The sequence below is a fragment of the Suricata suricatta genome, chromosome X (assembly GCF_006229205.1).
Source record: "Suricata suricatta isolate VVHF042 chromosome X, meerkat_22Aug2017_6uvM2_HiC, whole genome shotgun sequence".
Lineage (NCBI taxonomy): Eukaryota > Metazoa > Chordata > Mammalia > Carnivora > Herpestidae > Suricata > Suricata suricatta.
Genome location: NC_043717.1, coordinates 29,615,869 through 29,643,776, shown reverse-complemented (window position 1 = coordinate 29,643,776; position 27,908 = coordinate 29,615,869). Strand labels below are relative to the sequence as shown.

Below are 27,908 nucleotides of genomic sequence, written 5' to 3'. Positions count from 1 at the left end.
TTTATCAACCAGGGGGAGCCTGGGTGGTTCAGTCAGTTAAGTGTCCGACTTCGGCTCAGGTAGTGACCTTGTGGTCTGTGAATTTGAGCCCCACATCAGTCTGACATCAGAGCTGACAGCTCTGAGGCTGGAGCCTGTGTCTGATTCTGTTTCTGTCTGTCTGTCTGTCTCTCTCTCTCTCTCTCTTTGACTCCACCTCCCTGCTCACGCTGTCTCTCTCAAAAATGAATCAAAGGACCATGGGGAGGGGAAGGGGGAGAGTTGGGGAGAGAGAAGAACACAAAACCTGAGAGACTATTGAATACTGAAAATGAACTGAGGGTTGAAGTGGGGGAGGGGAAGGGGGTAGAGAGATGGTGGTAATGGAGGAGAGCACTTGTGGGGAAGAGCACTGGGTGTTATATGTAAACAAATTTGACAATAAAGTATTAAAAATTTTTAAAAATTAAAAAAAAAGAAAAAAAAATTTTTAAAGAGTTTCTCAATCAGAAGGTTTGAGGTGCAGCCCTATCCTTTTAGCCTCCACAACACCACTGCACCAAGTTGTGAGCATTTTCGGATTTTACCAGCAGAGCAAGGATCAGTAGAATAAGTATCAGTGTTGACAGGTACAATTCTGGGCAACGGAGTATGACTTTTTCTCAGTCCGAGATAACCGAAGTGGTATCTCTCAGAGAGCCTCTCCTCATACACTTCCACAGTTAGAAGCACACAGACCTGCGCTCAGGTGCATATTAACATGGAAAATGCCCCCTTCTGCCTCAACCATTCAACGTGACTCCTGCAATTGTACCAGAAGGTACAAACTGGTAAGCTAAAACATATTCAATTGTCTGGAATAGGATAGAAAAATGTATGAAACCTCAATGTGTCTCTTTATTCACTCATTTATGCATTCAGTTATTTCCACAGGGTTTGGTATCTGTTATCTTCCAGGCACTGTTCTAAGCTCTGAGACACGAGAGAACAACAAAACAGAAAATTGTTCCTGTTAAGAAGCTTACATTCTACCAGAGGAAACAGACTGTCTATTTTATATATATATATATAATTTTGGAGAAAAGCTATTGAGAAAAAGAAGGCAAGAAAGAGAAGGATGGAAAGATACGCTATTTTAGGGAGGGTATTGGGACAGCTTCTCAGATAAAGTGATATGTGAGCAGGGACTTGAATGAAGTGAGAAACTGAATCATGAAGATATCTAGAAAAATAATGCTCTAAGCAGAAGGAAGCAGAGGGAATCCAAAAAAGGCTTTGTAAAGCCATAAAACTCAGTGTTTAAAAAAAAAAAGACCAGTGCCTGTAATGCATTATTCTAAAAAATGCAGCAAACTCTTTGAAATTAACTTACACAGATTTTTTTTTGTTAAAAATAGAATCATAATAATTTTACAACAAATGAATATACTGATTTCTAATATATGTACATATTTTATACTACTCTGGTTAAACTGTTACTCCTCAGTAATCTAATTACTTGTACTTTGTTTTTTTTATATTTCTGAAAAAGCCAGATACAATTTCATAAGATATGAATCTTATTCAATTGCAGATTCAAGTCAAATTGCTTTGATATTATCAGCAAGTCAATTAGAAGGTACTAAAATATTCTATGTTTACTGTTGCCCAATACCAATGTATAAATATATCTATTTTAATCTTGATGTTGCTATGTTTGCTAAGTAATGCCTTCAAGTTAAAAGCAACCGTAATGCAAATCCTCATTTTAAGTCACACGCTTAAGTCTTCTTGCTTCTAAAGCTAAAACTCTGAGAGTTCAGTTAAAGAATAAACGTAATGATTAAAACACAACCCATCCTGAACATGATAGGTTTGTATGTACTTGGAAGAGGGGAGTGAATTTTAGCCATAGAAACAACCAACATGCACTCTGTCTTTCATCTCACTACAGCCAATGCTTATGATGAAGGAAAAACTATATACCATACTACCAAATTAGAACATTTTTTTAAAAAAATTTAAGTCTCTTAGGGTAAAAGTTTATAGAGTCTCATTCCACAAGGACAGAACCAGGGAGTGGCCACCTGACCAGTGGAGCAGGTCTCTCTATGAACAGCCACTAACTAGTCTTAGTACTTGGACCTAATATGACCAACCTCCCCCACCCACAAATTTATGAAACATTATTACACTTGGCGATTTCCAATGACATGGAAGATGTTTTCCAATCAAGTTCCATTTGATATCCACTAAGTACATAAAAGATGTAAGCAGTATCACCTAAATTTATGGAGCTGAAAATACCAGCAATGACGTAAAGGCTATCTCTCAGTTGCAGAACATCTCTAGGTAATTTTTATCATTTATTCTTCAAAATAAATTAAAGAAGCATCATTTATTATTTCCATTTCACATATAAGAAAACTAATCTTGAAGGTGTGAAGAGATCCTTTTTGGAGAAAAGAGCAGGTCTCGAATCCGTGGATTCTGAGTCCTGTTCTACATGGTCATACTATAATTAGTAATCATTTATTTAAAGAAAAAAAACTCTCACCTTTCTGACAGTTCTTCCATATAATATGTCGGGCATTCTCATAATTTGTGTTCATCCAATTAAGCAGAATCCTTTCAGATTTTGAATATATGTTGCTGGATATAAAACAAGGATTGATCTTTGGTGAATTTTGCACATGAATGGGGGGCAGACTATTGCTGCAATGTGGTACAACCCGGGATAGTACCAGAACCTGAAATTGGGAGAAAGAACTTTTACTAGACCTGAATGGCAAAATGAAAAATTAATACTTGAAGAGTAAATAAAGGAAGGCATCAGTATTTTCTGGTTGATTACATCCATTCAAGAGTAAAAGAGGACATCAGAAAAGCCCTACAACAAAGAGCAATGCGATCACAACTGGCCTGTCCAAATCTCAGCTATGTTTGAAATCCTCATGGAGGCGGGCCAGCAAGCACAATGCATATGTAAATATTCTGAGCTACAATCTCTGATGTCTAAGAGTATGTAAGGTAACTTTCTTTCCCTTAATTTATAAAAACCAGTTTGTGCACTTTAAGTCCATGCCTATTACTTACAGAAAACTGTTGTAAGTGGGACAGCTAGTTTCCTAGGCCACAGCAAATAACGAGTAACAGGAAAGGAACTACCATAAGCAGACGCATCGACAACAGTGATGAAAAGCGAGAGAATAGTCAGATGACAAGAGATTAAAGGCACAAACTATTAGAAGCTAAAAAATAATCTAAGTGTCTGAGCACCATGTAGAGGAGAAACAGGCTGGTATAGAGTCCCGTGGTAACCTCTGTATTAAATACCAGGGCAATACAAATGTTTCTAACACAAACTGCTTTCCAATTTAGAGGTAAGAAGGCTTATATCCATTCCTTCATTCAATTATTATGTACTGAGTGCATGAGACAAAGCCAGTTACTATGCTTGGAAACAGGGACATGACAACGCAACAGTGCAATCCCTAGTTAAAGTGTATTTAGAAAGATATTTAATCCAAAATGGCTGAATTTCAAAATACTTAAGAAGGCAAAGTGTAAAAGGTAGAAAAACAATTTAAAACATACTACGTGAGGCTCTCTGGGTGGCTCAGTCGGTTAGGTGTCCAACTCTGGATTTCAGCTCAGTTCATAATCTCGTGGTTTGTGAGTTCGAGCCCCACATCAGGCACTGAGCTAACAGCATGGAGCCTGCTTGGGATCCTCTCTCTTTCTCTTTCTCTCTGCCCCTTCCCCTGCTCAAGCTCTCTTTCTTTCTCTCAGTATAAATAAATAAACTTAAAAAAAAACCAAACATGTTACCAAAGTTAACTCCTTTTCCGACGTTTCCAAGAACAAGGTTATATTATACCTGCATTTGCCAGTGTTTCCGCATGGCCTTAAATTCAAGCTGTTATTCTACCAGGAAATCCTCTTACATTTTTTCGACCACGTTTAAGGGCAATAATATTTAAAAGTAATGATTAGGGGCACCTGGGTGACACCGCTGGTTAAGCGTCTGATCTCTGGTTTCAGCTCAGGTCATGATATTACAGCTTATGGAACTGAGCTCCACGTCGAGTTCTGTACTGACAGCACAGAGCCTGCTCTGGATTCTCTCTCCCTCCTTCTTGTCCCCCTCCCACTCAAAATAAATAAATAAAATAAACATTTTTAAAACAAGTAATGATTGGTCTCATAATGAACAAATGGAATAGCAATGAAAAACTGTGATGTACTTCCCCATCAAAAAATTTGAACAGCATGTAGATTATGAACTGAAGTGAAATTTTAATTTTACTAGTCTGTTACAATGTCACATAATGTTCTAAACTGAGTATAAATTATTCTAGTAAATTTTAAGTAAAAATATATCCCAAAAAGGCACAATTAATTTAACTAGGAATTCGCAAAAGACAGATAAAATTTAATTTTTAGAAGCTTACCTTTCCCTTGATTACATTGTTTAAACAGGAGAATATACTAAACATTGTTCAAACACACCATAAAAATTTCTCACCCAAACAAAATTTCTTGCAGTCATTTAGGTCTAAATATTATCAGGATCACAAATTGATTGTAAAGAGAATATAATTTAATTCCATAGACTAAGAATTACAAAAACAATAATAAAATTTTTCAAAAGGAATAGAGAAAGAAAAAAAGTTTTTAATTGTTTATTTTTGAGACAGAGAGAGAGAGAGAAAGAGCAAGTGAGCAGGGGACGGACAGAGAGAGATGAGGAGAAAAGATCCAAACCAAGCTCTGTGCTAACAGCAGAGAGCCAGATGCAGGGTTTGAACTCATGAATCATGAGACCATGACTTGAGGCAGTCAGATGCATAAGCAACTGAGTCATTCAAGTGCCCCCAAAACGAAAATTTTTAAAGAAGCATTCAGGCTTGTTCATCCACAGCCCCTACTAAAGAGGCCTACCTGGAAGTGATCCGGGGGTGAAGACACAAGCTTCAGTTAAGAATGGAGGTAGAGAGAGAGGTCTAAGAGGAGACTGAAGCTACAAGGGAGTTTGCTGGTGGTGGAAGGCACAATAGCAATCTGACCTCGGCTCCTAGGCCCTACACACATCATCCACAGGGATCACTGCCCGGGATTCGAAAACCTGAGATGCACCTGTTCCTGATTTAAAGATAAAGCCCTGGGGCGCCTGGGTGGCTCAGTCGATTAAGCACCCGACTTTGGCTCAGGTCATGATCTCACCATTTGTGAGTTAGAGCCTCACATTGGGCTCTGCGCTGACAGCTCAGAGCCTGGAGCCTGCTTCGGATATTGTGCCTCTCCCCTACTTACGCGCGCTTGCTCACTCTCTCTCTCTCACTCTATGAAAAATAAATACATGTAAAAACACTTTTTTTTGTTTTAAGACAAAGCCCTGTATGCCCAGAGATCTGTTTCCCTTGTCTTATCACTCCTATTACCCCTAGGGGCTCCTGGCTCCTTAATCAGCTCTCATCAGGTCTCCTTCCCTCTCAGCCTATATGCTAGTTTTTCTCAGTAGATCCCTCAACACTACTACAAAAAGGAAAGGGCGGACATCTTAAACAAGAACACTGCAGTATCCTACCATGTGTCCAAAAGTTCTTGCATCTGCACTGATGGTTCTTCCTTCTCTACGACAACAATGGATTAGTTCTCCCTTATCTTGCACTAGATACCATACCAACTTCTCTTCTTCGGGACAGTCCTGCATCAATTACCTTTTTTTTTTTTTTTTTTTTTTAGCTTTTGGATCTTTAATTTCTCTCCCCTCACCGGCTGCTCTTCAGCAATATCAAAACATGCTCATTTATACGCACCTTTTAGAGAGCTCTCCCAAACCTGGATTCCCCCTGATTGTTCTGTTTCCTCTACCAGTCATAACTCATGAAAGTTTTCTACCGTTACGGCTCTCCACTTTCATTCCTTTTGTTCATCAAACCAAAGCCCACCTAATAAACTTCCCCCAACTCATCACTACTCCCACACCCTGAAAGTGCCTTTGGCATCTTAGTTGTCTAATACAACAGGGAGTTTTTTTTAGCATTTATTCATTTTTGAGAGAGCATGAGTGGGGGAAGGGCAAAGAGAGACGGGGAGACAGAATCTGAAACACGCTCCAGGCTCTGACCTGTCAGCAGAGCCCAATGTGGGACTTGAAGTCACAGACCACGAGATCATGACCTGAGTCGAAGTCTGACGCTTAACCCACTGAGCCACCCAGGTGCCCCTACAACAGGGAATTTTTAATCATTCTCTTAGTAACTTCTCAATTTCATCTGGTATCAATTTCATCTGATACCACATCCTTTCCTCCTGGCTCATGATATCATGAAGTGTTACTGCTATCTTTTTGCAGTATTTCAAGCTCATTTGCAGGATTCTTTACCTATTTAATACTGGGTTTCTTTGATATCAGGATTCTTACTTATGCCATCTTTTCTTGATATTTTATAGCTGTGTTCCTCCCAATCTTACCTCCCAGAAACCACTAAATATGCATTAAGAAACAAAGACCACCAATTATTGTAATTAAGAAACAAAGATTCAACACAGTATTTAGAACATTATGTTAGTTGTAGTAACAAGAATAATTGTAGCTTAATATCGGTGAGATGAATGATACTGTTACAATCTCATATCTACCTAGATGATGGATGTATTGAGCTCTATATCACTTTATATATTCAGTAATTTCTTTTCTTACTCTCCGTTTTCACGAAATGAGAAAATCCTACCTCACAATTATAGGTTAATAGGTGCTTAGTTTGATTGTTTTGGATAGCCAGGCCCAACATGAAGCCTGAGATTACAGAGATTATTTTTTATTAAAATCTACTTCACCTACTTTCAAATGACAAGCAAATGCCAAGCTGGTTGATGAACATATCACACTCAAAAGCCAAAGGTAAAACTACTCAACTCGGGATATAGCATTCAATACTATTGTACTCTGGTGTTCATCTTTGGGAAAAGTTTCTTCACCTTCCACTACTGGGAGCTCACTAACCTATACAGTGTCTCTGTGCAAATTAGAAAATGACACACCATCTACGAAACTGTTGTCCTGATGGTACCCTGATTTCATGTAGAAATACCCCCTTAATTTGTTGAGACACAGCTTGTAATAGTGTCTACAGTGTTCGTGAGCAGCAAGTAGGCTGGGTTTCAGCTCCCAATCTTCAACTTAGCTGTGTAGAAACTACACAATCATATTCAATTATCTGTCTATTCAACAATTCAATACATTTTTTTCTCTCCAGTGAATCCAAGACATGCAAAGGATCATCTGGTGAATCATTTGAGCCAGCCACTTAAAATAATGAAAATGATAATACAGAAAAACATCAGTGCTATGAAAATACTGTTTGTAATTTCATTCCTGTTGGAAAAATGCACGTGAGGGATGCCTGGATGGCTCAGTTGGTTAAGCTTCCGAGTTCAGCTTAGGTCATGAACTCGCCATTTCGGAGTTTGAACCCCACGTCAGGCTCTGTGCTGACAGCTCAGAGCCTAGAGCCTGTTTCAGATTCTGTGTGTGTCTCTCTTTCTGCCCCCCCTCCTAGTCAATGCTCTGTTTCTCAAAATTAATAAACATTACAAAATTAAAAAAAAAAAGAAAAATGAATGAGAGTGACCTTACCCTCATAACTAGCATATCTCAAAATTGGAAAGACCTTGAATCAACAGAGATCATGATGCAATTAGGCAACTCAGTAGCCTTGCTTTGACAGTATTTACATTTTTTTCTATTTCTATTAACAATGACTTGGCAACTGAAGCATATTTTTTTATTATTAGTTTATTGCCAAGTTGGGTAACACCCAGTGCTCTTCCTCACAAGTGCTCCCCTCCATGACCATCACCCCCTCATCCTCTTTCCTCCTCCCTCTTCAGCCCTCAGTTTGTTTTCAGTATTCAAGAGTTTGTCATGATGTCCCTCCCTCCCTCTCCCTAACTTTCTCCCTGCCCCCCTTCCCCTTCCCATGGTTCCCTGTTGGGTTTCTCCTGTTAGACCTATGAGTGCAAGCATGGTAGCTGTCCTTCTCTGCCTGACGTATTTCACTTAGCATGACACCCTCAAGGTCCATCCACTTTGCTACAAATGGCCAGATTTCATTATTTCTCATTGCCATGTAGTACTTCACTGTGTATACTGAAGCATATTTTTAATCACCCACATTTCCCTATGAATAAAGGCTCACCCTTTCTTGTGACCAATGGCTGTCTATCAATATCTACCACCAACAGATACTCTCCAGGTTACATTACAAATTAATCGTACATGAACGACAAAGAATCACTCTTTCAAGAGCATGGGCTTTCACTGATAAAGAGAACAAAACGTCATCATATACTTCTTTTACATGTATTTATCGGACACATGCAAATATGTTCATATGTTCCCTTACCTTCAAAGAAAGCATGCAATATTTGCTATCACTTTACTAGCTCTGTACTGACCCTGGGCTAAAATCTAAAGGTCCAGATTCCTTGGTTTGGCTTGGACAGTCAACCACAATCTAACTTGTGACTGGGATCAAAGTTACGTTAAATTGATTTTCTTCCCAGAAACTGTCCCCAAGACACAGGAAAGGTAGATTCCTCTCTAGGTGCACTCACCCTTAGTTCACTGGGCTTACCTTATCATAGCATTTGTCATTCTTCCTTGTAATTATCTATGTTTTAGTTACTTATATAATCCAGGACAGAAAATCCTGGAACAGAAAGACTATATCATGTTTACTTTTACACTCCCAGAGCCTAGTACGGTGCCTGCACCCTAATTAGTTGTTAAGTAGCAAGAATTTGTTGAGCATCTACTATGTAGCTGACACTCTATCAAAATTCTGAGTTTACAAGTAATAATTAGTCTTTATCTTATCCTATTTTATTTTATATTTATTTTGATTTTTATTTATCCTGAGAGAGAGAGAGAGCAGGGGAGGAGCAGAGACAGAGAGACAATCTCAAGCCGACTCTGTACTGTCACCACAGAACCTGACAGGAGGCCATGAACGGTGAGACCATGACCTGAGCCAAATGAAAAGTCAGATGCTTAACCGAATGAGTGACCCAGGTGCCTCGATACTTGGCTTTTAAATTCATAGACGTATAGGTTGGGAAAGAGATTAGATGAACTACACATATCCATCCATGCATGAATGAATAAATGAGTGAGTGAATAAAGCCCAAGACCCAAAACCAGGACTAGTTTGTCCAGTAACTAGGACATGTTCTGCCCTTCTGTTTTAGAGTTGGCTCCTCTATATCAGTGGACAAAATTATAGATGATACAGCATTGAGTTTAGAAAAGAAGTAAATGTCCCAAATCTAAGTTTGGCTGAGAGTCATGAATACCCTCATACATTCTTCAAGGAATTACTCCAGAACAAACAGGTTTTCTGTCTTTGATATCTGGCAAAGAAAAAAAAAAGAAGACAGGGCGGGCTGATAGAAGAGGAGAGGAGTAAGTAGGAATCATGCAGCAGGAGGAACTCTCTAGAGGGCAGGCTGGGTAGCTGGTTGCCATGGAGGATTTAGGCTACCAGAGAGTGGCAAGGGGCCTGGGGCCTCTGGGCACTAGCAGGGATCAAGGAAGTAAGAAGCTTCCTCTACATCAGACGGTTTTATATGGCTAAAATCAGGTGACCTTGGAAGATAATACATATGCCTGTAGACTTTTGTTTCTTCATCTCTCAATTAGGAAATTACTGCTTGTGAAGATTAATCAAGATCACATTTAAAAAGCATCTTTTGATGCACCTGGATGGCTCAGTTGTTTAAGCGTCTGACTTTGGCTCAGGTCATTATCTCACTGTTGGGGAGTTTGAGCCGTGCATTGGGCTTGCTGCTGTCAGCAGAGCCCTCTTGAGATCCTCTGTTCCTCTCTCTCTGTCCCAACCACACGCTCATGCTCTCTTAAGAAAATAAAATAACTTTTCAAAAGCATCTCATGACAAGAATCTGACATAAACCACACACTATCTAGTTATTAATTTTGTCCTTTTCCTTCAGGTGACTCACATGCTCTCTCTTAAAAAAAAATAAACTTTTCAAAAGCATCTCATGACAAGAATCTGACACAAACTACACAATGTCTAGTTATTAACTTTGTCCTTTCCTTTCAGTGATTGCCGCTTTTTAACGTCTCTCTCATTTTAACTCCCTTGTCCCACAGCTCACCCTACTTATGGTTTCAATCTGTGAAGACAAAGCAAAACCCCCCCATGGATCTTAGTGGGCAAGATCTGTTGCGCCACATTTAGAAGATTCTCAGGACGAAAACCAGAACTTGTTTATGCAAAAAAGGATGCATATGTGAAGACATAATTTATGCTGTGTTAATCTACCTACACATGCAACTTGGCATGAGGTAAATTGGAGAGTCTCCTCAAAACCTGGCCATGTCTACCAATATGTGATTCCTAGTGGACATATCTCCAGAATAACATTTATAGCAAGAGTCTGGTATATACTAGAACTAGAAACCATAATTGTCGCTATCATCCATTCTTTAATGAATGCTTCCTTTTATTTTTATTTCTTTATTTGTTTGTTTTTAATATTTATTTATGTCTGAAAGAGAGAGAGAAAGAGAGAGACACAGGGTGCAATGAAGGTAGAATCGGAAGCAGGCTCCAGGCTCTGAGCTGTCAGCACAGAGCCTGACACGGGGCTCAAACCCACAAACCACAAGATCATGACCTGAGCTGAAGTCAGATGCTTAACCAACTGAGCCACCCAGGTGCCCCTAATGCTTCCTTTTAGTACCAGAATACGACAGTAGCTACCTATTTTAGGGACTACAATTCTCAACATGGCCTGCAGTTTGGTAGAATCACGTGATCTTGCCCAATGAAAATGATACATTTTGGGGTGATATCCTAAAAGGGTATTTACTTTCCCGGCACTAGTCTTTTATGTGTTCTTGTTCTGAGAAGTTGTCCCAGAGATGAAAGCCCAGTACTGGGGGTGGAAGAGACACCCTACTGTCCCTAAAGGACTTACTTCTCAACAGATAAAAAAAGAAAAACTCTACCTTATTTGAGCCACAGTGCTTTTGAATTCTTTAATCAGCATCAGTACCTATACCTTGACGAATACACTATTCATATAAATCAATCAAAGTACCCTAGCAGTGAGCAAGACCGGAAATGTTACCTTGTATATCTGAAGGAATACATCTGTCCATGCCCATTTACTCCAGGCTTCAAACTGAGTCATATCTATAACAATGGAAGGCTTTTCCTTAGATGCACAGGAACACACAGGCAAGGTATTAGTGGATGAATAAAAAAAAATATATTATTAGTTAAAATGCAAGGCAAATCTAAGTGCAAAGTTTTAATCATGCAGCATTTAAGTTTCTTTTTCTTTTGATAAACTTTTGCATGCCCTGTGCATACATTCATCAAGAACTCTAATTCTCCATGTACCAGTAAAAGAAACTATCAACAGAGATAACGTTCTGGAACACACAGCCTATTACTGAGGTCAGAGATTTATCCATTCACTATATGTACTAGCTCATTCTGTGGCAGACGTGGCAGAATGAGGTGCAAAGTTATTCTGAACTCTGAACCCCCAAAAGGAATACAGTCTTTGGCTAAGCCACTGGACCTCAGCAGAGTGTCAAAGGACAGGCCCCTGGTTCTCCTGTTCACGTCATGCGCTGAGAGTAGAGTGCCCTGAAAGCCTGCAGGCTTCTGCAAGCAATTCCCCTGCTCAGGAGTTTTCTGTATGAGGAACTGTGTACTTCGAGAACAACTAGGCAGATCTTGCCTGATTTCTGCCTATTCTCTCCTTTGGGGGGATGAAGGAGAACGGCAAGTGGTGGGGAAATGAAATCATTATTTTCCTTGGAAAACCTATACTCTAAAAATTTCCTTTAAGAAAACATTTACATCAGAATAAACTATTCTCCATCTTTAGATCCGCTAAAAGAAGCAATTATATATTTAAGAAAGCCATGTAATCATTTATGCACAGTGTAAGGGCCAAGGGCAGGCTGCCCCAAGATGGGTCACTTTGGCACAAAGATTGAATTTGAAGGGGTTTGGGACAGGTCCGCCCAAAACATGCCATTTTGGCATGTGGACGATTTTCAGCTGAAGGCAGATGAGTCCCCGTGGGCTCTAGAGAAATTTTTCACCTCACTTAACTCACAGAAGAATCTAAATGTGGCAGGGAGGGGGGGTTCTTTCCCAGAGTAAGTGCTGCCAGCAGAGAGAAATTTTATCTGAGTGGCCCATCTGTATGGCAGAGCAAACACCTCATTACCAAACATCTGCTCTTCTTATTGCCTGAGAGATGCATTCCTTCCCTCTGAAGTTTCAGACTCCTATCCCCTCTCCTTAGTTCAGGACATATATATACCTCATTTTGCCTCTCTTCAAAATTTCCATATCTATGTGGATGCCCCTCATATATGCTGGTAAATTTTATTTTCTCCTGTTAATCTCTCTCATGACAATTTAATTCTTAGTCTGGCTAGAAGGACCTTGAAGGGGATATATTTTTGCTCCCTGACGATAGGAACTCCACAAAAAGTTTTAGACAGATAGAAAAATGTGTCTGTGGGGCACCAGGGTGGCTCAGTCAGTTGAGCGTCCGGCTTCGGCTCAGGTCATGATGTCACAGTTTGTGGGTTCGAGCCCCGCGTCGGGCTCTGTGCTGACAGCTAGCTCAGAGCCTGGAGCCTGCTTCGGATTCTGTGTCTCCCTCTCTCTCTGACCCTCCCCTGCTCACACTGTGTCTGTCTCTCAAAAATGAATAAAAGACATAAAAAAAAAAGTAAAAAAAAATGTGTCTGTGTGTGTGTATATGTATTTAAATATTTATTCTTAATATTTATATTAGTAAATATTTACACACACACATATAGGTTGTCCAGAGAGCCATAGTCCATAGCATTTCATAAATAAAAATACCACAATTTTAAAGCAAAATCTTCTAACAAAGACCAAAAATCAGTCAATTCAATAACTGTGTAGATTGCTCCTAGAAATTGTATTCTCTTACTGTAATTTCAAGCCACTTTTTATAATCTTCTGGTTCAAGCAGAAATTCTGGGAGTATATGAGAAATACATGCTCCTTGATCACTAAAATAAAAAAAAAATCCAAATTATTACGATAGAATACTCAGTGATTTGTATTTCATTTGCACTTGAACTTAAATAAAATTATATCAATGTCATATAGTTTATAAGTGTATTGAATTTTTATTTTCAAATTTAAAATTTATATTATTAGTCCTAACATGTCCCTTAACAACAAAATGTGCATATGATGTTTTCTTTAGAGAATTAATAATGACAAGGAACTTATTAAGTTTTAAAATCTTAAGAATTTTAGTTGTGTATACTCAGTCACATCTATCCTTAAAAAGTAACAGAATACAGAGTTATATTCTTGGCTCCTATTGCCTGTACACCAACCACTTTATTGCTATATGACATTATAAAATTGAGGGGCGCATGGCCGGCTCAGTTAGTTAAGCATTTGGCTCCTGTTTCAGCTCAGGTCATAATCTCACAGTTCGTGAGTTTGAGCACAAGGTCAGGTTCCACATGGACAGCTTGGGATTCTCTCTTTTTTCCTCTCTCTGTCCCTCCCCCACCTGTGTTCTCCCTCCTAAAATAAATAACTAAAAAAACTAAACTTAAAAAAAGGACATTATAAAACTGAAAAATATCCAGGAAGAGTTTGAACACAATAAAGCATCTAACAGATCATTAGTCACCCAAGGCTCAGTGAATGCCTATCATAACATATACCTGAATATAGAAAACCTCAAATATAACAGCATTTATCAGTTTAGTTTTCCAGAGAATATCAAAAAATTCTGGCCAATTTGATTATATAAACTTGAAGCAGTATATCTGTTAAAGCAAATATCTATTTTATATTATTTTATACATTTAAAAGCATATATAATCATATGTATAGAATTTATCACATTCAAGATTATATTTCTATCATATTTCTTTAAGTATTTTTATTCAAGGTCTTCATATGCATGTCCATCACCAGCAAAACCACTTTAATATAGTTTAATATAATACGGTTTGGGCAGGAACGTTTCCTAGTGGGGTTTTAAATGTTTAGGTCTAACTCATTTAGTGAGCATAGAATGCTACCCACCGTAAGTATTTATCAGAGAATTCCACTTCTAGTACTCAACTCTGTAGATGTTTTGCAGTCCTATAATTACTGAAAAGTGGGAAAAAGCAAAGGCAGAAAGGAACCTCAAGATAATTCTATTTGAATAAGAAAAAAGAAGTGAGGAAGGGAACCCTTGTGGGGGTGGAAACAAAGAGCAGAGTTCTAGAGTCCTTGGGCCAGAGGAAACTGGTGGAAGAAATTATCCTGAATGCTGCTGTTTGGAAGTCAGACACCACCCGTTCTCTTTGATTTTCATGCATTTTCCATCTGCATCTACACTACTCCTAGGATTTCTCACTACACTGCAATTATTATAGACTTAAATAATACCTAATTTTAATGGAACACTACTCCTTAGCAGGAGTAGCCCACCTAAAGCACATATAAGAACTTAAATGAGACGACGATTCATCAAACTGAAATCCCAGTGACGTATGTCTCTGAGCTGACTAGCTAAACAAAGAGAGCAGCTCAGAGACATACAGGAACTGGAATACTTCCTTGCATCCAAAGAAACACAGGATTTTACAAAGAAATCATCACTTCTATTAAATGCCTAAGAAAGAAAGCCTAAGAAAAGTGATCAGGGAAACATTAAACTGAGAACTGGAGGAAGGAGACGGTGTGGCATTCAGGTCAGTATTCCATAGTGTCCAGCAGAGAATTGGCCCGCAGTAAAACATTGAGGATGAAGAATGAAATGAATATTTCGCATTATTAAAGACAACAAACCCCAAATGGGGCTTATGCTAAACTCCATGCCACCAAAAGTGAGATTTAACTTCATTATGATTTTGGCTCTCCCAGAAAGGGGAATCTTAAACCAGTCAATGGAAATTACCTGAGCAGCATTAGCTAGGTAATCTGTCTGATAGATCCCTACCATCGCTTCTAGACAAAGTAACTTTGCAGTAACCAATCTGCTTTTGTGCTGGGAAAATAGAAAACTTCTCCCTCCTAACCTCTAGGGTTTTTTTGCTAACCAATAATCAAATTGACAGACAGATTAAGAGGGGGGAAAAGATTTAATTACATACCTATGGGAGCCCCACAAGGACAGGAAGACTGAGAGACAGGCAGATGAGGCTAAGGAGAGAGTTGGGAGTTTGGGTCTTCCAAGGAGAGGAAGACAATTCACAGGAATATGGTAAAGAGTCATTTGCCATGGCATGTAGTTAAGTCTTTCTGATAGGAAAAGTTATCTCTGTTAATAGGTCTCTTCCTGGTACAGACCCCTATGTAAATTCGTGCGGGCAGTTTAGGGCAAGGTAAAAAGCTTTTCCTGAGTCTGCTGGGTCTCAACTGCCTTCACCTCAAAACAATCTCCATGCTGAAGTGGCACAGTTTGGGATGGAACATTCTGTCCCCTGCCCCCTTTGCCTAAGCACAACTCTGGCGTACTTGCTTCCTTGGAGCTTCTGCTAGATTGGATGCTACCCGATTCATGAACTGCTGAATAAAACCGATAAGAGCTTTAAAATTTACTCAGGTGAATTTTGCTCTTTCGGAGGATTTTACAGACACTGTTATGAAGTGAACGTTAGCAGAATATGCCATTTGAAAATATACTTCCTTGGCACATCAATTATTTTGAGAAACTGCAGGACAGGAGAAGCTCTTAAAACAGAGTAGAAGTCACCCTTTTGTAAAGGAAAACATACATCTACAGGAAATTTACATTAGAAAAGGGGTCTGTAGGAGGAAGAGAGCTATAGCAGGGAGATAGACTACTTTTTCACTGGAGAGATTTATCTGCAGGACAGGACAACCTTTGTGTAACAAGTATTTCCTCCCCTTACCATTGGAAAGAAATAGCTCCTCCCACTCTGGGCCCCCTTCCTGCTTAAAAGCCCGGGCCTCCGATCCTTTTCCTTAGCTCAGTAAGGTAAAGAAGCCTTGTCTTTTGGCTTTGAGTCTCAAATCTTTGGGTGACTACTCTACTTAACATACATAATCAATATTTTTTTCCTCCTGTCTTTATATTATGGGGAAGATTGGGGAGGGTGAGTCTCACCCAAGAAGTCTAGAAGGGCAGAAGGAAAATTATTTTTCCTCCCCTACATGAGACATGTTTTCTTCTTTTCATTTTGAATCTATCTCAAGCCCTCATTTCATCAGTCCCTAAGACAGTATTTACAACTGTGCCTTGTCAATAGATTTTATGTCTGCTCAGTGGTTTTAGAGAGTTGACTTTCATAAATGATTTAATTACACTTTTACATGCTAGGTTTCTTGTTTGCATATTTCTTCCAAGTTTACACTAGGTAGAATAAAATTAGATGTAATGAGTTATTAAATCCTCAACTTGATCTCCAAAGATTTTTGAATTTCTCATTTATTGCATAAAATATAATCTCACTTGTATTAGAGTCCTCACCCATTGTTATCAAGTTTAAATATGAAAACTAATAACATTTATCCTTATTCTGAATTTAATACATTTATTTCCACGATGAAACATATGCATGTATCTTGGATTAGACCCAATTTTATTAACCAATCAAATGTTGAGGAATTTTATCATAGCTAATATATCCTGATAGGCATGTATTTGCTGATAAAAGAGCAATAAATTTGAATGGCTTGGCATTAATTCCAAAATCACTCTTCCATACTTGCATCCTCACACCATTAAAATGTCAAAACAGAAACCATCCATGTTAATGTCAACACTACTGGGAGCTATACCAACATCAGTGCTACAAGAATAAGATGATGATTTTTGTAATAGGTTAACTTATTTATGGCATGTAATAGATCAACTTATGGAATGTAAAGGATAACTTATAAGATATCAGAGAACTTATTGTAAGTAAGTTCGGTTTAAACTCCCATTCTGGTAAATAATTAAAGGTTGGGCAACCTGGCTCTACCCTAAGAATGTAACTCGATAATGAACAGGGTAACCTGTTTTTCAAGATTTTGTTAGGCAACGTCACTCCTTTACTAAGACCTGGACAAGACAAGGTTAACAGGAGAAAGTCACCCAGTCACTGACCTGCGGTATCTTGGGTGTCTAACTATGACTGGTCATTTTAAAAGGACAAGGAACTTTAAAATGATAGGTTCCCATCAAAACTAACGTCTGTGTATTCTGCCTTGCTACTCTCCATAGAAGCCCACTGCCACCCTTGCGTGGGGCCCTTCTCTGCATTTTTCTCCTTAAGACCAGGAGATCTGGTTTGGCCTGGCTGTAAATAAAATCTTGCCTCGCTTCTATTCGGCATTTGGTGGTCTTGTCAACATCACCCTGTTTCAATTTTGAGTACCAGAGAATTTACTAAAGTTATCACAAAACTGTTTCATTTCTATAATGCACAAAAAATAAAGATTTATTTAAGTGCCTTTTTCTTCTGTTCATAGGTAATACATCATTATATTTTAAAATGCAACTTTCTTTTTTTTTGTAAATAATAATTATAATTAATCCCTTCTGAGAGAAAACAGATAAATACAACTAACTTTCTATAATAAAAATGGCACTAGAATGTTTGCCTTATTGAATTAAAACATTTACTTTATTTAAATCAATCATCAAGGACCAAGAGTGGGACACAGTAAAAATAAAACAAAAGTTATGTGCTTTCTATTTTAAAATTATAAAACCTTTTTAAAAGTTCCAATTTATTTAATAAAGACACACTTGTTAAAAATTGGTTTTCTGGCAGATAAATCTGTTGCTTCTAATAGAGGAACAGACTTTGAAAAAGTTGTATTTCGGGGGCACCTGGGTGGCTTAGTCAGTTAAGCATCTGAATCTTGATTTCAGCTGAGGTCATGATCACAGGGTTCCTGAGATTGAGCCCTGTGTCAGGCTCCATGCTGACAGTGCAGAGACTGCTTGGGATTCTCCCTCTCCCTCTTCCTCTGTCCCTCCCCTGCTCTCTCTCCTCCCCGCAGCCCCGCTCTTAAAATAAATAAACTTAAAATAAAATAAAATATTGTATTTCAGCGATAATGAAATCACAAGAGTCAGTTTTCAGTATGTCACTAATGGCTACCACATTGAAGAAGCTTAAGAAAACATTTCAGCATATGCAAGCTATAGATCACAACTTACTGCATTTAAATTAATCATCAACATCATCATTTACTATGTGTCATGTAATACATATTTAATATTTTTAATTCTTTTATTAACCAATTAGGTTTGGGAATTATCAGCTTCAACCTTACAGATATGGAAACTGAAGCTTAAACATGTTAACTCGTGCAAAGTCACAGAAGCACAAAAGAGCTAGAATTTGAGCCTCCTTCTACTTAATTCAAAAACTATGCTCTTGTGCCCAACATCAGTTCATTCTTCCAGAACCACTCTTAGACTGTTGCTATGGAATATTTTTATTCTTGGATGTAATTCCATTAAATAAGATACCATAATGGTCATGCATAAGTAAGAAGCATATAGAGATTTTAAAGATAAAAGAAAAAAATAACAAATGGAATTATATTTACTTCTAAAGGGGAATGATTTGGTGTTCTCAGCGTATTTATTTTGGCAAATGAAAATTTTATTTAAAAATCAATGGTATTAGAAAGTAACAGTTATAATAGTTTTAGATCATATGATATTCCACACTGCAGTTTCAATGCTAGGTACACAGTGTTTTTGTTCTGCTTGTTTTAGTTTTATAATATGGAAATAATAAAAAAAAGTTGGTTTTTCTCAGTGAAAGTTAATTATATCATAAAATGATTATCAGTAATGAATAAATGAAATTATATCAAAGGATATTAGGCACGATGTTAGTCTGCTCAGTCTGTCATAACAGAATACCACAGGCTGGGTAGTTTAAACAGTAGAAATTTATTTTCTCACATTTCTGGAGACAAGAAGCCCAAAAACAAGACCTTAGAAAATTTGGTTGCTTATAAACCCTCTCTTCCTGGCTTGCAGACAGCTTAGGGTCCCACCTTATGATATCATTAAGCATAATTACATTGGGGTTTTTTTAATGTTTATTTTTGAGAGAGAGAAAGAGAGAGAGAGAGAGAGAGAGAGAGAGAGAGAGAGAGATCGATCTCTCACAGGTGGGAAAGGGGCGGAGAGCAAGAATCCAAAGCAACCTCCGCACTGTCAGCACAGAGCCCGATGTGGGGCTTGAACTCATGAACCATGTGATCATGACCTGAGCTGAACTCAAGATCCGGACACTCAACCTACTGAACCACCCAGGTGCTCCAAGCATAATTACATTCTTAAAGGTCCTGCTTCCAAATACAGTTGCACTGGGGGGTTAGGGCTCTAACATATAAATCGGAAGAAGACCCAATTCATTCCATAATGGGCACAAATGACAAGAAACATTAAGCATATTATTTCAAATACAGTGGTAAGAAATGTATTACAAAATATAATACCTGTTTTCAAAATAGTTTTTACAAGACATATGGCACTGTTATGGGCTGAATTGTGTCCCCTCAAAAGTCGTATGTTGAAACCTTAACACCCGTTACTGCAAAATCAGACTATACTTAAAAGTTAAGGCCTTTAAAGAGATGATTAAGGTAAAATGAGGCCATTAGGTGGGCCCCAATCAAATCTGACTAGTGTGCCTATACGAAGATGAAATTTTGGACACACAGACAGACACCAAGGGTGTGAGGACACAGAAGGAGGTGGCTATCTCCAAGGCGAACAAAGAGGCCTCAGAAGACTCCCAATCTGCCAACACCTTAATCTTGCACTTCTAGCCCCTGGAACTGTAAGGAAATAGATTTGTTGTATAAACCGTCCAGTCTGATATGGTAGCTGGAGCAAACTAATATAAGTATGAGAGAATTAATGCTTTAATAATTAATTATTTTCAGGGCGCCTGGATGGCTCAATCAATTTAGTGGCTGACTTCAGCACAGTTCATGATCTCACAGTTCGTGGGTTCAAGCCCCACAATGGGCTCTGTGCTGACAGCTCAGAGCCTGGAGCCTGCTTCAGATTCTGTGCCTCCCTCTCTCTCTGACCCTCCCCCGCTAACACTTTGTGTGTGTGTCTCTCTCTCAAAAATAAATAAAACATTAAAAATTTAAAAAATAATATTAGTTTAAGAATTTATAAGTTAGTATCATAAATAAAGTTCAATGTATAACTTTCATAGTACATACTCCACCTTTTTTCAACTTGATCCTCTCTCACTGGCTACGTCTCTCCAGAATGGAAATGCTTTACGTTTCCTTCTGTTATCCCTAATTTTTCATACCTCACAAAATTTTCTCCATTCTTCTATGACTACCCTGAGACTCAATTTCAAAGTTTTATTCCTTTTACCACACAAGCTCAGAAAGCAAAGCTCTGTCAAAGACAATGTTAATAAATAAATATTTAATGACCATTGGCTTCGTTCTGTGTCATCAAGGATGCTGGGTGGCAGAAATGCCAGAAGAATTAGATGTGCTTCCTGCCCTCAACATTCGCACAAACTGGCAGGGGGGGAGGGGAGGGAAATGACTCATAAATAAGTCAGTGGTACTGAAAATAGTTTGCAAAGTTATACATAGCTGTGCTGTTTTCCATAAATGATATAATCTTTCTCATTTGTCCAACCAGATGGGGTGCAGAGGAATAGGAAGAAAATAGACTTGAATGTTCACATATCTTGTAAACTTAACAGTCTCTTTACGAGTTATCCTGTGTTTTGGGATAAGCAATCAATTTCAAAATTTCAAACCTCCCCGTCCCCGCACAAAATGGCATCTGGGAAGAGGCAGATATATTGTCTAACAAATAAAGCTTCAATGTGAGGTTTCCTCACTTTCATGAGTCTATTCTTAAGCCATATATATATCCGTGTATCTCAATTTTGTATTTTTACTTTGATATTTTATTAAGAAAGGATCTCAAAATTGAATAAGGCCTCTCAGAACATGGATCACTCCTATATTTTGGCTTACGTAAAGTAGGTGAGAGGGACTCTTGTACCTGGACGGAGGAGCAGGTTTGTGATTACTTTTCTGGATCCTCAGTCTCTTTGGCAACGCTCCCAATCTCTACCTAGAGCTTAGCTGCCTTGTGGGCATTTGCCACTGAGACCTGAGATGAGAATCTCGTGTCTCTCCTTTTAGCCCTGCTGAGGACCAAGAGGTCCCTCATAACTGACTTAGCCACATCTCAGTCCTAATATACTTGCCATTCATACTGTGGCTTCAGAGCCAGCCATCTCCTCCCCTTCTGCCTCTTCAGTGGAGTCCCTCTCATTTACTCAGCCTCCAGAACAGGATGCCTGAGTCTTAAATCAGTCTCCTTCGGTGACTGCTCTTCTCAGAGCGTGTCCCTGACAGGCAGCGTTCACAGAGACACCTCTCCAGGAACAAAGGACCTGGCCATTGCCCTTTCCCTCTCCACCCCCCAGCACACACACAGAGCCACCGAGGGAGGCAGCACAGCAAGGACGCTGGCTACCTAACTTGCTTACACTAAGCCCCACCCCACCCCCATCCTTTCAGGGGAACTGCCCTTTTTGGTCAAGCTGGCCTCAGTCCCAGCCTGGGAGACCCATCCCCTCCCCCGCTTCCCTGGAAGACCAACACAAACCCCAGCCCAGATCACATCTCCTGACCAGAGTTTTGGAGAACTTCAATACTCCTGGAGGTGAGCAAATGATCTCCCCACTGTGTGCCCCAGTCACTCTTCAGCTGTTTCCACACTGTATGCTCTTGGACTGCTGGCCTGCCTCTTGCCTAGAGCAGTGCAGTGCCCTTCAGGCTCTAACACAGTCAAGCCTGCTGACCCTTAAAACTCCAGGGTTTCAGGGGTGCCTGGGTGTCTCAGTCAGTTGGGCGTGTGACTTCGGCTCAGGTCATGATCTCATGGTTCGTGGGATAGAGACCCACGTCTGGCTCTGTGCTGACAGCTCAGAGCCTGGAGCCTGCTTCGGATTCTCTGCTTCCTTCTCTGTCTCTGCCTTTCCCCTGCTCATGTTCTGTCTCTTCTTCTCTCTCTCTCAAAAATAAATAAAACATGAAAAAGAAAAAAAAACTCCATGATTTAAGGACGTTGGGAGCAAGAACTAGTGAAATTCAGCTCCGAAATTCAGCTCCTCTCGTTTTCCAAACCAATGGTCATGGGGAAACATTCTCCTTGTGTGTCTCCCTGTGTGCTCCCCTGGCTCTCGGCCTTCTCAGTGACCACAGCCCCCTCTCCTCTGCAGCAGCCAGGATCTGTGACTCCCCTAAACCACCCCTCCACTCTTGCCACCTTCTTCAGTGTGGCCTCCTCTCTCCCTTTACTTGAGTTCCATCAGTCTTCAGGCCAATATCTGGGGGACTGAGGATGATTTGCTAGTTATTTAGGTGTGTTGGTGGGACCAGGAGAGCCTAGGGTCCTCCTGCTTTGCCACCACCTCCTGTCTCTCTATACGATTTCTAACTTTTAAGACTATAATATTGCCAGAGACTCAAAAAATCTACTTTGGAAAACAAAAAAACAACCCTGAACACCAAATCTTTCCTTTGCATTCCTCGTATGAGATTCCTCTTGTTACCTTCCATCCCCACTCCTGCTAAGGTGGTGAACATCTCTGGGCAACTATGGAGTAGATTCTGTACACAAAGAAGCTCCAATTTAAAAACAAAGTAATATATTTCAAAATATATGAACACTATTGCACAAATAATTGCAAGTAACAAATGCAATTTTAGTGGTACAGAAACAAGGTTCGACGGAACAGTACTGCGTACGGATGTGCCAGTGGTTAAGGATACTGCCAATGTAAGCAAACTAAATAATATAAATCCACCAACACTCGCCTCAGATTTTTAACAAACAGTGCTTTCCTATTTCTTGCCCACTCACCATTTAATCTCTGCAGAGGAATATAGACATTATAATGACAAGTACTTTTCCTAGATTTTCTATCAGCCATTTATAGAAATTTTTACTTGCTGATTATTTTAGTACTGAAAAACTTACTACTGGAGACTAAAAATTCATAGTAGAGCTTGAGCTCACATGAGCAGTATTCTGAGAAATAAACTTACTGGTTTCATCCCTGTTAAGTTCTACAGATTTATATGTTTATCTATGTGAGAATTCTCAAAATGAGGTCATAGACGAGAAGTATCAGTATTACTTAAAAGTTGTTACAAATGCAAATTAACATCATAAACTCTGTGGGTAAGGGCCAGCAACCCCCTTAACATGCTACCATAATGATTTGGATGGATGCTAAAGCTAGAGAATAACTGCCTTAGATTATCAATTCCATAGCTCATCACATGGTTATTTTCTATTATTTTTCTATTATTTTACAACAGACAAATGATACCAAAATCTACCCATCTACGTATGTATCTATCCAAGCCAATATTACATGTTTAAATTAGCATATCCATGCTCTTACTTGAGAAAGTTAAGAAGTGAAGAATGTTGAAAATGAAGTTGAATCACCCTTTCAGTATAATCCGCAGGGGATGACAGACTTGAATGAATTCCAGGTGGCAATTTTCCACTCAAGTGTAGTATCACATCATAAATGGTCTTATTATATTTGGAAAAGTCATTCCGTCTGGAAAACTGTTGGAATGGTGATGTCGTTGAATAGGATTGCATTTTAAACACTTCCCTGTGAGAAAATAATTTTGAAATTTAAAAATTCTCAAAATGTTATGTTATGAAAAAATGTTCAATGACTAAATAAAATTCTATTTAAAATCAAGTAATTACAAATTGCACCTTATTCAGCTACCATATGTTAGTAAAAATTAGCTGTTTTAATAACCCTGGAAGTTTCCATTATCTTGTTTTAAATACACATCATTATCTAATGTTGTAATTGTCAAGTCTGGAAGATTGCATTGTGATTAGAACATCTAAGTACTTTGGAGAAACAGTATAGGAGTTAAGTTCTGCACCCACCAACTAGCAGCTGGTTCCAAAGTTATCCAAAATCACTGAATTCAAATTTTATAGCATTTAAATTAAAAATAATAGGGGCTCCTGCATGGCTCAATCAGTTAAGTACCTGACTTCGGCTCAAGTCATGATCTCACGACTAGTGAGTTTGAGCCCCGCATCAGGCTCCATGTGGACAGCTCAGAGCCTGGAGCCTGTCTCCCTCTCTCTCTGCCCTTCCCCCTCTCACATTCTGTCTCTCTTTCCTTCAAAAATAAACAAACATTAAAAAAAGTTTTTAAAATAATAATGCCTATAATAGTTTTCAAAACAGATGTCAAACATTCAGCTCACATATAGACAAAAACAAATTTACACATATTTCTTCAATTTTGCATTTTAATCACTAAAAGGGCACATCCTGCAAATTGGCTTCCTAAGTGGAGATTCACATTTTAAAGATAGAGAGCTACTATCCCCTATACATGTCGCTGTTCTTTCTGTAACAGTACAGTCTCTATTACCTGATACCTGCTTCAGTGAGTTATATGCATGCTAATCTTTAAATGGAGGAGGAAAAATCCAACCAATTCTTGCTGTCTATAGTTTATCAATTATCTAACACTATTTTTTGGCTAGCCATCAAAATGTATTACTAACTCAGATTGAGAAATAAAAAATGCCAAGGGGTCATTTTGAATGTCAGACCCCCAGTTTGGTAGCTAGTAGGTCTGTGGCGTATATTATAGGAGAAAGCACACTGATTTATTTAAAGGTTTGACTGCCATTACTCAAACTCTGGCTCTTACTCTATGGCTTTTTGAAAATTACTTGACTTTGTTTCTCAAGTTCCTCATAAGTAATGTATATAATAATGTATAATCCTGAAGTTACCAACAAAGCAAACATATATGGGGAAAAAATGAATACCCTAAAATATTGCTATAAAAATTATGAAAGAGATAAATGGTCTAAACAGAATTAAAATATAACCAGACTATAACTAAAGAAAGAGAAAAAGCAACAAGTTGAATAAAAAGAGAAATAGATAATATAAACAGGCACACAGGGGCCCCACAGATTGTAGTTTTGCTATTTTTTAATTTATTTATTTGAGAGAGAAAGCATGTACACACATGTGCACATGCCCACACACAAAAGTGCTAGTTGGGGAGGGGCGGAGAAAGAGAGAGAGAGAAAATCCCAAGCAGGCCCCACACTGTCAGACCAGAGCCTGACACGGGGCTCAAACCCACAAACCAGAGATTATAACCTGAGCTGAAACCAAGAATTGGAAGCTTAACCAAATGAGCTGCCTAGATCCTCCCAGAATATAGTCTTAAGACATAAATTTTATTTACTTTTATGTATCTAATTTTAGAAAAATTATGTATCTAAATTTAGAAAAACAGCAAGAGAGATGGGGAGAGGGGCACGGGGAGAGAGAGAAAGAATCTTAAGCAGGCTCCACAAGCAGTGTGAACTCTATCCTATGACCCTGGGATTATTTCTTGAGCCAAAATCAAGAGTCGGACGTTCAGTCAACTGGGCCACCCAGGCGCCCAAGACACAAATTTTAAAGTAATTTCATATACTATGATTAACATTAAGAAATTTGTCATTGGAGCACCTGGGTGGCTCAGTTGGTTAAGCATCTGACTCTTGATTTTGGCTCAGGTCACGATCTTGTGGTTTGTGAGTTCAAAGCCCACATCAGGCTCTGTACAGCGTGCTTGGGATTCTCTCTCTTCATCCCCCCTGTTCCTTCCCTACTCTCTCTCTCAAAAGAAATAATCTTTAAAAAACAAGAATTCTCTCTCTCTCAAAAGAAATAAACTTTAAAAAAAAGAATTTTGTCATCAAAAGCTTCGGATTCTGTGTCTCCCTCTTTTTCTGCCCTTCCCCTGCTTGTGCTTTCTCTCTCTCTCTCAAAAATAAACATTAAAAAAAAGAAAAAATATAACTAAACATAAAATTTATAAACAAAAAAATCCAGTAAGTTAAATTATGAGAGCAATGAATGCAGTTAACAGCAGACTAAATCAAGTGAAGCGAGCATTGATATAATGAAACATAGGCCATAGGAAAGTATCCATAATACAACACAGGGACAAAAGGATGGAAAATTCCAGAAGAGTGAGCAAAGGAGAGGGGCCCAAAAGAATGAGGTAGTCCCATAATTGAAAGGATATTGGCTGAGAACTTTCCAAAATTGACAATAAAAAATCAAACCAAAGATGAAAGAATCACCATGAATCCTAATAACTAGGAAGAACAGGCTCTTTATGATACAACATTTTCAAATGACCAAGAACATGTGAAAATTTTCTTAATATCAAGAGCAGTAAGATGTCAGTTCAAACCACATACATCAGAAGGAGCTGATACTGAAAAGATGGACAACAGGGGTGCCAGGGTGGCTCAGTCGATTGAGCATCCGGCTTCCATTCAGGTCATGATCTCACGGTTCGCGGGTTCAAGCCCTGCATCCGGCTCTGTGCTGACAGCTAGTTCAGAGCCTGGAGCCTGTCTTCACATTCTGTACCTTCCTCTCTCTCTGACCCTCCCCTGCTCATGCTGTCTGTCTGTCTGTCTTTCTCTCTCTCTCTCTCTCTCTCACAAAAATAAACAAAATATTAGAAAAACATATTTTTGAAAAGATGGACAACATTAACTGTTTCTTAGCATCAAAAGCAAGTGGAACGTGCATATATGACCTGTCGGAGTTCAAATTGGTGCACCCGCTCTGGGAAATTGCTTAGAAATATCTTCTAAAGTGATCATATTTCTAAATTTGTGTTTTTGGGTTTTTTTTGAAAGAGAGAGAGAGCACAAGCATGAGCAGGGGGGAGGGGCAGATAGAGAGGGGGAGAGAGAGAATCTGAAGCAGGCTCTGGGCCATCAGCACAAAGCCCAACGCGGAGCTCAAACTCATGAACCATGAGATCATGACCAGAGCCAACACCACAAGTCAGACAGTTAACTGAGTCACCCAGGTGCCCCCCAGCTTTAAAAAAATTTTTTAAGTGATCATATTTCTATCTTGTATTCTGGCAATTTCTCTTTTGAAATATATATATGCCTTTCAGAAATATGCACCAAAAGACATATATCAAAATTTCTATAGTAGGATCATTCATTTTAGAAAACTCTAAAAGCCAGTGAAATATCTATGAGCAGAAGGATGAAATTATAGAATATTCCCATGATGGCTTGGTTTACAGCATTACCACTAATCTACTATTAAATGCAAAAATGAATCACTTGAGGGGCGCCTGGGTGGCTCAGTCGGCTAAGCGTCTGGCTTCAGCTCAGGTCATGATCTCACGGTTCGTGGGTTCGAGCCCGCGCATGGGGCTCTGTGCTGACAGCTAGCTCAGAGCCTGGAGCCTGTCTTCGGATTCTGTGTCTCCCTCTCTCTCTGACCCTCCCATGCTTGTACTGTCTCTGTCTCTCAAAAATAAATAAAAAACATTAAAAAAAATTTTTAAATGAATGACTAGAACATAATATTGAGCAAAAAACCCCAGAAGCTACAAAATATGCATGCAAAGTGTATGATTCTTCCTACACAAAATTCAACAACAGACAAAACTAATCTTCAATCCTAGAATGCAGGATAATGGTTACTACTTTGGGAGGTGGAAGGGAATGGGAGGTGGCAGGGATTCAGGGACGCGGGCAATGGTCCAGTTCCTAGCCTAAGTGACGGCTACACACACGTTCGCATAGTTGTAATTCTGTCCACACATTACAGGACAATAGTTATTAAAATTCAAAGAAACAAGCTCGAGTTTACAGATTTACGTTTGGATGATAAAAATGGGGGGAAAAAAGCCAAAGAAAGATTGACCATAAAAGTCAAGCTAGTAATTTTCTTACAGTTACAGAGATACAGTAGATTGTGAGGTTCAAAAGAGGCTTCTGGGATGCTGTCAAATTGATAGGTGTGC

At 38.9% G+C, this 27,908-nt stretch overlaps 1 protein-coding gene across 1 annotated transcript in view; it reads right to left on the bottom strand.

The window, feature by feature from the left end:
• Positions 1-27,908, bottom strand: part of CFAP47 (cilia and flagella associated protein 47) — a 493,477-nt gene that overhangs the window by 301,794 nt on the left and 163,775 nt on the right. Inside the window, exons 30-33 of the mRNA XM_029929640.1 lie at positions 23,465-23,686; positions 12,990-13,066; positions 11,125-11,258; positions 2,516-2,708 (exon numbers count right to left, since the gene is read on the bottom strand). Coding sequence (XP_029785500.1) covers positions 2,516-2,708; positions 11,125-11,258; positions 12,990-13,066; positions 23,465-23,686 — 626 coding nt within the window. The remainder of the gene's footprint in view (positions 1-2,515; positions 2,709-11,124; positions 11,259-12,989; positions 13,067-23,464; positions 23,687-27,908) is intronic.